Here is a 9,915-nt window from a genome sequence, read left to right as displayed (position 1 = left end):
GCAGACCACATACCTTTTGTGGTACCTGCAGAAGGTTTTCTCTCGTATGGCATAGATCAGGGCTGTCAACCTAATTTTCACTGAGAGCCACATCACCATAATGGCTGTCATCAAAGCGCCAGATGTAACTTAAACATGTAACCACTGTAAAGGTAACTCAACGTAATATAAAATAAATATAACTACTCCTTAATGTTAAATTACTCTAAATGTATAACCCATTAAGGTTAAAAACATTAGTTTATTTATTGATCTATTATAACATAAATCCTTTTATAACTTTTTTTAAATATTAAAATGGGCTTAATTACTGCATTGTGGGGAATGCAGTGATCACAGCACCCTTTTGTTCTATTAACTTTTAGACGTGCTTTCTTTTTATGCTCTCACAGGCCACATAAAATGAGACGAACCACCATCCCTTTGTGTTTCGTCTCATACTTTGTGCTCTATTGTCAGTTGTACTGCCTGTGTTGTACTGTCTGTTGTACTGCCTGTGTTGTACTGTCTGTTGTACTGCCTGTTTACCGTGGGTCTGAGAAGACTACAATCTTATCTGTGCTGTATGTCGTGCATATATGGTACACTTGGCAATAAAGCTGACTTTGACTTGACTTTGACTTTGACTAGGTCAGGGTAAAATTTTGCATACAGGGGTGTTGCGGGATGTTGCGGTCTGTAACTGCCTTGGTTCTGGTTCAAAATGTTTTTGTCAAAGTTAAAATGGGCTTAGTTACTGCATTACGGGAAATCTAGTTTTTGGTCACATCACACATCACACATCACGAATGTTCTGTAGTATCCTGGAGTCCATGGTGAGCCTTCAAAGCTGGCGGACAGATGGACAGGATTGACCGACTGATTGGTTTTAAATTCATGTCTTGAAAGTATGGTGATTGATACCCATCATGGAATGACAGCAGCTGAAGTCATGGAGGAAACCTCTTCCTGCTTCTAATGACGTAACAACTTTTAGTAAAAACTTTGATAACAAAGTGAACCCGACGCAGAGCTCCAGCTCATCTCCACATAGATGACACCTTGTTGTCAATGGTGATCACCTGATGATCATTTGTTTTTTCCTCTGCGTAATGAGCCAGATGAAATATCACGCCTCCAGACGACTCATCAAATTACAGTTTGTTCAAAGGTACAATTCTCTGCAGACAGACGATGCTGTGTTCATGCTGGATGCTACATAACAAACGGCCCCAGAGGGCCTGACCTTTACTGATGGGCTCCAATGAGACGGATGTTGAGTATGAGTTGTGAACTCACTGAGGAATACTGGAGATGCGAAGACGTCCCGAAAGTTTCCTCTTGAAAGTACGACAAATAAGTTTACTGAAAGTTGGTGACAAAAAACCTTCGCACCACCAGTATCAGACATCCTCCATCATGGACCTCAGCTCTGGGTTTACTTACAAAAATAAAGTTTTTATACAAGAAAGGACAATTTCTGTGAAATTTGTGAGATATTTTCATGTGAAACTTCACTTTTCTTTATGCTGGTGTTGTGATTGAATTATAGCAATACTGGGATTAGTGAGTGCTTGTGGACCTGCTCCCTCTTGTTGAATAAGACTCGACGATGACATCACCAAACCTTTACTGTGAAGAAATAAATGTAAAATATTGTTGATATTTCATATTATTGAAGGTTAAAATTTATTCAAAAAAGTCAGCCAAGGGGCCTCAAGATGCTGACCTATGTCTGGGTAGTGTGGATCATAGACCAAAACCAGGACTTGTTGTTCTGATCTGAGTGAACTAACTCAGGTTAACTAACCCTAACCTCTTAACTCCTTGACCCTATGCCAAACTCCAGTCTGAAAAATCTAAGCTAACATCTATTATTTTATTTTTTAACCTTATACTATCACGCCTATGGTGCAGAATGGAGGTCAACAGGTTCTGGTGGTGTCATGTCAACGATGATCTAAGAAAATTTTTTTCACCATCTTCCATGCCAAACAGATATAAAATAGCAGATTTTAGGATGACTTGCTTCGAATAATTACTCAAGAGACTGGAGACAAGAGGATACGTAATACCAACTGTGGGCCTGGACAGCAGGGGGAAACCTTCCGTTAGTGATGTCCACTTTGTTTAGGGATGCCGATAGACGCCCGGACTTGGTAGACAAGCCTGCTTCAAACATGGAAAAACCATGTGACTGATGACGTTTGGCACACCCAGATGTGTTAGAATGGATGAAACAGTGTGGTGCACTGCCAATCATGTCAATCAATATCCTTTGAATTCATCACATTAGCGTTCCGATTCCTGACAGACAGTTTGCGTCATGATGACGTCTCAGAATCACTTTTCTCTAACAATATAGACCCTGTTTCTTTCCAGTGACACTCATCATGTTATGTAACTCACGCACACAAACACAGATGTATATATTTACAGTAAATATACATGCATGAACATGTTATCTATATCTCATTACTTTACTAGACCCTACAAGGACAAATAATCATAAAACAATTTCCTATAATATATGACTAGAGTCATAACACACAGTCTTCTCGTTTGCGTGCGTCCTTGCATCTTTGATGCACATTTTCTGACAGGGACACACAATGTCGGACAGAGTTCATCCCTGGGACGAAAGCTTTAAAAGCACTTCCATTGAACAAAATCACATTTTTTTCCATTTCTCCACTCAAATTTCAAACCGCCATTACGTTTTGATCTCACATGAGTTTCTCGTTTCTCGCCTGCGTGATTCTCCCTTGTTAAAATCGACCTAAAGGCAACACAACGTCTGCTTGTTTTACATGCTGCAGTGAGAGAGCTAGGGGTTAGTTAGACCCCCCAGGGCCAGAATGAGTGTATTGTTGGGTTTTTGCTGTCTGTTTGAAATATTCTGGCAGTTCAAAACTCAGCATCCTTCTACCAATATATTCACTATCTCTCCTCTGGACATGTCCAAACCATCTCAGTCTGGCCTCTCTGACTTTATCTCCAGAACCTCTAACATGTGCTGTCCCTCTGATGTACTCATTCCTGATCCTATCCATCCTGGTCACTCCCAGAGAGAACCTCAGCATCTTCATCTCTGCTACCTCCAGCTCTGTCTCCTGTCTTTTCCTCAGTGACACTGTCTCTAGGCCAAACAACATCGCTGGTCTCACCACAGTTTTGTACACCTTTCCTTTCATTTTAGCTGAAACTCTTCTATCACACATCACACCTGACACTTTCCTCCACCCGTTCCATCCTGCCTGGACACGCTTCTTCACCTCTTTTCCACACTCTCTCCCATGGATGCACTACGGCAACAAATTAACTTTGGCCACAAGGAGAAACTCTCCATTTGCCGCTCTTTCTACATTCCAAACCTCACCTTTGATCATGAGCTCTGATCAAATGTGAGATCAAAAGTGACTGAAATTAGTTTTCTCGACAGGACGGTGGTGCTCAGCTTTACAGGTAGTAAGAGATAGACATCTGAATTTTAGTTTGTATTCTTATTAAATATAAAAATTCCAGTAAAATGTGACCCACTGAGAGTTGGTACTGAGAGATCCGGGTCCCGGTATCAGCTGCTGCATCTTGTCAACATCACATGGGGTGATGTCACTGAATGACTGATGATGAACTCCTGGGGACACAGACTGTCCTCTGATTGGTCATGTGCTCAGCACAGGGGTATAAAGAGACGTCCCCTACCCTGATGTAGAACACTGTAGTCAGGTGAGTACCGCCTCCTGTCATACCTGCACAGACTTCACGCTACACGAGTTCTGTTTGTCATACGTGTTCCTCACCTGTGTCCCAACGATGGCTGGACGTCTCTAAGCTGGAGAATGTTTTCTGTTCCTTTGTTGAAATGTAGGAATGCAGTTCTCCGTCTCTACATTGTTGGGGTTCAAATGACTTCAAGCTAAAGGTGGATTAGTGTCTTATTTCACATTAATCTCCTGTTCAGTTTCACTATTTGTTCACCAATGAAATGTGTCCTTTACCTTTCAGACCTGTGCTCTGATCGTCCGTCTGAGTTGAGTTCTTCTTTAACAGTGAGGAAAACTTTTGTCTTTGTTTTGATAAGCTTTATTTTTATGTTGTATCGAAATGATCATTGTTTATTCAGCCATATCAGATGTCATTACTACAAATTCAGTCACATGAGTTTGTGTTTAGTGCTCCCTCGAAGTTGTTGTGACATTTGATGATGAAACACTCATCATCGTCCTCTGCTGTTCCACTGCTGTGTTTCTCCAACTTGATGTAAACTTTTGTCTAGAGTTAGTTCCTTCATCGTTGGGCCATGTCTACATCCTGGTTCTTCTGACTGAAACACTTTGACGGATTAAACAATCAGCTGCTGGATGTGGAGGTGAGGTGGTCATCATTTTCAAGGGTTTCTCTTCCTTAAAAGGATTTTGTTTAACAGAAAAAATCCACTCCTGAGTAATTTAATATTTAGGCTACCTAACACTGGTTTCCGTCAGGAGTTTCCTGACCTTCTGTCTTTAATAGTTTCTGGATATGAGAGAGTTGTTATTCTGGGTGTCCTTTACCTGTATTATATTCATTTTAAATTGCATGTCACACCATGGGCCACACCCTGGCCCTTACGCTTTCTATGGTGGTTTTCTCAATTGAAACAAACGTCATCTGTGTCTAAACACAAGGCAGTGATCTTCAACAAGATGCACTCAGGTCTTTCACGCAGATGAGGAGATGCTGATGGACTGAAGCCCAGATGGAAGCGGAAACGAGTCATGTGGTGTCTTTGGTAGGACTCACCTGATACCTGAGAACAGCTGTGGTTCAGATCCATTCTGAGGAGCTTTAGTTTATTCTGTCAGTAGCAGAAGGAGAATCACAGCCCCTGAACATGAATGACGGAAAAGCTTTGATATAACCCCGCTGTTCTAAATGTAGCCACAAGAGGGCACAAGCCAGTGTCGGTCCCAAGCCCTGATAAATACAGAGGGTTGTGTCAGGAAGGGCATCCGATGTAAAACTTTTGCCAAATCAATATGTGAATCAAATATATGACTTCCATACCGGATTGGTCCAGGCCCGGGTTAACAAAGACCGCCATCGGTGCTGTTGACCTACAGGGTGTGTGGAAATTTGACTACTGTTGATCGAAAAAGGAGAAGAGGATAGTGTGTTTGTAGGAAGAGAGAGAAGAGGAACGCCAACAGTATAGGACTGAGAGTAGGGACAATGCATGTTTGAACTATGACAGGAAACAGTAGAGAGTTGTTTGACATGATGATGGTATCCAGGAGACCAGGTGGAAAGGTAGCAAGGCTAGAAGTTTAGGAGCAGGGTTCAAGTTGTTCTATCATGGTGTAGATAGGAAGAGAAATGCAGTAGGAGTTATCTTGAAGGAGGAGTTTGTTAGGAATGTCCTGGAGGTAAAAAGAGTGTCAGATAGAGTGAAGAGTCTGAAGCTAGAAATAGAAGGTGTGATGTTCAATGTTGTTAGTGGGTATGCTCCACAGGTAGGATGTGAGCTGGAGGAGAAGGAGAAATTCTGGCTGGACTCTGATGAAGTGATGCAGACCATACCTAGAAGTGAGAGAGTTGTCATTGGTGCAGACTTCAATGGACATGTTGGTGCAGGAAACAGAGGTGGTGAGGAGGTGATGGGCAGGTTTGGTATCCAGGAGAGGAACGCAGAAGGACAGATGGTAGTTGACTTTGCAAAAAGGATGGAAATAGCTGTAGTGAATACTTTCTTCTAGAGGAAGCAGGAACATAGGGTGACCTATAAGAGTGGAGGTAGGAGCACACAGGTAGACTACACCTTTTGTAGACGGTGTAACCGGAAGGAGATCAGTGACTGTAAAGTAGTGGTAGGTGAGAGTGTAGCCAAACAGCATAGGATGGTGGTGTGTAGGATGACTCTGGTGGTGAGGAAGATCAAGAGGACAAAGGCAGAGCAGAAGACGAAATGGTGGAAGCTGAAAAAGGAAGAGTGTTGCAGGACTCTTAGGAAGGAGTTAAGACAGGCTCTGGGTGGTCAGGAGGTGCTTCCAGATGACTGGAAAACTACAGGTAATGTGATGAGGGAGACAGGTAGGAGAGTACTTGGTGTGTCATCTGGAAGGAAAGTAGATAAGGAGACTCGGTGGTGGAATGAGGAGGTAGAGGAGTGTATACAGAGAAAGAGGTTAGCTAAGAAGAAGTGGGACACAGAGGACTGAGGAGAGTAGACAGGAGTACAGGGAGATACAGCGTAAGGTGAAGGTAGAGGTAGCAAAGGCCAAACAAGAAGCTTATGATGACTTGTATGCTAGGTTGGACAGTAAGGAGGGAGAGACTGATCTATACCGGTTGGCAAGACAGAGAGACAGAGATGGGAAGGACGTGCAGCAGGTTAGGGTGATTAAGGATAGGGATGGAAGTCTATTGACAGGTGCCAGTAGTGTGATGGGAAGATGGAAAGAGTACTTTGAAGAGTTGATGAACGTGGAAAATGAGAGAGAACAAAGACTAGAAGAGGTGACTGTTGTGGACCAGGAAGTAGCAAAGATTAGTCAGGATGAAGTGAGGAGGGCATTGAAGAGGATGAAGAGTGGAAAGGCAGTCGGTCCTGATGATATACCTGTAGAGGTTTGGAAGTGTCTAGGAGAGGTGGCAGTAGAGTTTCTGACTGGGTTGTTCAACAGGATCTTAGATAGTGAGAAGATGCCTGAGGAATGGAGGAGAAGTGTGCTGGTGCCCATTTTTAAGAACAAGGGAGATGTGCAGAGTTGTGGCAACTACAGAGGAATAAAGCTGATGAGCCATACAATGAAGTTATTGGAGAGAGTAGTGGAAGCTAGACTAAGGGCAGAAGTGAACATTTGTGAGCAGCAGTATGGTTTCATGCCAAAACAGAGTACTATAGATGCAGTATTTGCTTTGAGGATGTTGATAGAGAAGTACATAGAAGGCCAGAGGGAGCTGCATTGTGTTTTTGTAGATCTGGAGAAAGCTGATGACAGGGTGCCCAGAGAGGAACTGTGGTATTGTATGAGGAAGTCTGGAGTGGTAGAGACGTATGTTAGAGCGGTGCAGGACATGTATGAGGACTGTAAGACAGTGGTGAGGTGTGCTGTAGGTGTGACAGAGGAGTTCAAGCTGGAGGTGGGACTGCATCAGGGATCAGCTCTGAGCCCCTTCTTGTTGCTATGGTGATGGACAGGCTGACAGACGAGGTTAGACAGGAATCTCCATGGACTATGATGTTTGCAGATGACATTGTGATCTGCAGTGAGAGCAGGGAACAGGTGGAGGAGAAGCTAGAGAGGTGGAGGTTTGTCCTGGAAAGGAGAGGAATGAAGGTTAGCCGCAGTAAGACAGAGTACATGTGTGTGAATGAGAGGGACCCAAGTGGAAGAGTGAGGTTACAGGGAGAAGAGATCAAGAAGGTGGAGGATTTGAAGTACTTAGGGTCAACAGTCCAGAGCAATGGAGAGTGTGGAAAAGAGGTGAAGAAGCGTGTCCAGGCAGGATGGAACGGGTGGAGGAAAGTGTCAGGTGTGATGTGTGATAGAAGAGTTTCAGCTAAAATGAAAGGAAAGGTGTACAAAACTGTGGTGAGACCAGCGATGTTGTTTGGTCTAGAGACAGTGTCACTGAGGAAAAGACAGGAGACAGAGCTGGAGGTAGCAGAGATGAAGATGCTGAGGTTCTCTCTGGGAGTGACCAGGATGGATAGGATCAGGAATGAGTACATCAGAGGGACAGCACATGTTAGAGGTTCTGGAGATAAAGTCAGAGAGGCCAGACTGAGATGGTTTGGACATGTCCAGAGGAGAGATAGTGAATATATTGGTAGAAGGATGCTGAGTTCTGAACTGCCAGGCAGGAGGCCTAGAGGAAGACCAAAGAGGAGGTTTATGGATGTAGTAAAAGAGGACATGAAGGTAGTTGGTGTGAGAGAAGAGGGTGCAGAAGACAGGGTTAGATGGAGGACACTGATTCGCTGTGGCGACCCCTGAAGGGAACAGCTGAAAGGAAAAGAAGAAGGTCAGTGTGACACTCATATCTATTATTACCAATATCTGTATTTTCTTGTGCTGTATGCTGCAGACATGAACACCACCGCCATTCCCAACTTTCCTGCTCGGTCTCCAGAACCTTTTTCCAAAGTTTTGACCAAGAATCTTGTGGTTCTACTTCTTGGAGTCTCAATCACCTGCATCAATGCTAGCTTCATTCATGTCTTCAGCAAACACCAGGTCTGATTCTTCTTTAGTGTTGTGTTGCCACAAATAATGAACATCTGGATGACGCGCTAACATCAGCTCAGTGTGTTGAAACAACGTGGTGATAGATGATATCAGGTAATAACAGCTTAGAATGTTGAAACATGTAGGTGAATGTAGCTGAAATTAACTCATGATGCTTGAGCAAGTTTATGATGTACAGTGCGCCCTGGCATATTCGCGCATCAAAACTCGCGACTTCACCTCATCGCAGATTTTTGGTAGGTGGTCATTTTAGGTACTTGATACTTTGTTGCTATGGTGCGGAATTCGTTATTCGCGTATGGTTCGTAGAACGCATTAAACGCATATAACGAGGGCGCACTGAATCTTATCTAAATTAGCTTTATATTTCGAAGCTGTTCCAAAATCAGGCAGGCCTTCACTTGACATGGTCAGTCTGTGAACCTTTTTTTTTCTGATTGAAACCCACATAATGCTTTTAGGCAGTAAGCTAGGAAGTAGACATTTTTAGCATAGTAACGAATGTATGGGAACTAATGTGAATATGAAGACTCTTTTCTGGTCTTTCAATCCATAGATCTTCTACTTGAACCCACGATATATACTCTTCATCCACCTGATTCTTAATGACATGATCCATGTGATTCTGACCGTCATCCTCTTCCTCATGAGTTACAAAAGCCACAAAATCAGTTTCTCCATCTGCTGTATCATCATCCTGATCACTCTCTTTGCCACAGAGAACACTCCTCTGAATGTGGCGTGCATGGCGATAGAGTGCTACATCGCCGTCTGCTTTCCTCTACGCCACAGCAGGATCTGCACCATCAAGAAAACATTGATACTGATTGGTCTGATATGGGTGATGAGCATGACTGTGGTCCTTCCTGACCTGTTTGTCACCTTGGCAACGCAGCCTCTGGACTTCTTCCATTCCAAATTTGTTTGCAACAGACAAACTGCCTTCGCAAACCCCATCCTTGTCAAGAAGAGGTACATCACTCACTCTGTGTTTCTAGTCATTGTTTGGTTCACTATCTTCTACACGTACTTCAGAATTCTGTTCACTGCAAGAGCCGCTAGCAAAGACAGTAAGAAGGCCAGAAACACCATCATCCTCCATGGTTTCCAGGTGTTGTTGTATATGACCACTTATGTTGGGCCACAATTACAAGATGTCGTACAGCAACACTTCCTGGTCAATTACTTTGATTCCATGTTTGCTTTCTATATTATCGTGCACATCCTGCCGCGATCCATCAGTCCAATCATCTATGGCGTACGAGATGAGACGTTAAGGAAGTACTTGAAGAGGAACATGTTGTGTAAATGCAGCCTTATGAAAAACAATTGCTAAATAATCCCCATCCAATAGAGTTAAGTGAGAACTTTGATTTATTGCGTGTTTCCACGGATCTCAACATTCTGTGCAGGACTTCTTAATTCATTTTAATGATGTGATGAACTTGGTTTTCTCTTTGTTTTTTTGTTCTCTTCACATGTTTTATCTCTGTATGGTAGTTTACACAAACTTGTATCTTTCTTTGTTGTGAGGAGTCCATTTAAAATAATATTACTGTCACCATTAATGCTCGTGATCCTGGTTGGACATGATTTGTTTATAAAATATGTTTAACTGAAATAAAACCGAACAATCATTATTCTAACACTAAAGTCTTTGACTTTTTGTTCAAGCTGACTTTTCTCCCTCTGACATTGTTCC

At 42.9% G+C, this 9,915-nt stretch overlaps 1 protein-coding gene across 1 annotated transcript; it reads left to right on the top strand.

The window, feature by feature from the left end:
* The first annotated feature begins 8,054 nt into the window (after window positions 1-8,054).
* On the top strand, window positions 8,055-9,549 carry LOC137595642 (odorant receptor 131-2-like). Its single transcript, XM_068315855.1, has 2 exons — window positions 8,055-8,201; window positions 8,770-9,549. The coding sequence occupies exons 1-2, from the start codon at window positions 8,055-8,057 to the stop codon at window positions 9,547-9,549; spliced, it is 927 nt and encodes a 308-aa protein (XP_068171956.1).
* Window positions 9,550-9,915: the final 366 nt, after the last annotated feature.

This window comes from Antennarius striatus, chromosome 5 (genome assembly GCF_040054535.1).
Source record: "Antennarius striatus isolate MH-2024 chromosome 5, ASM4005453v1, whole genome shotgun sequence".
NCBI classification, from domain to species: Eukaryota; Metazoa; Chordata; class Actinopteri; order Lophiiformes; family Antennariidae; genus Antennarius; species Antennarius striatus.
This window is presented reverse-complemented; position numbering and strand designations above follow the sequence as displayed.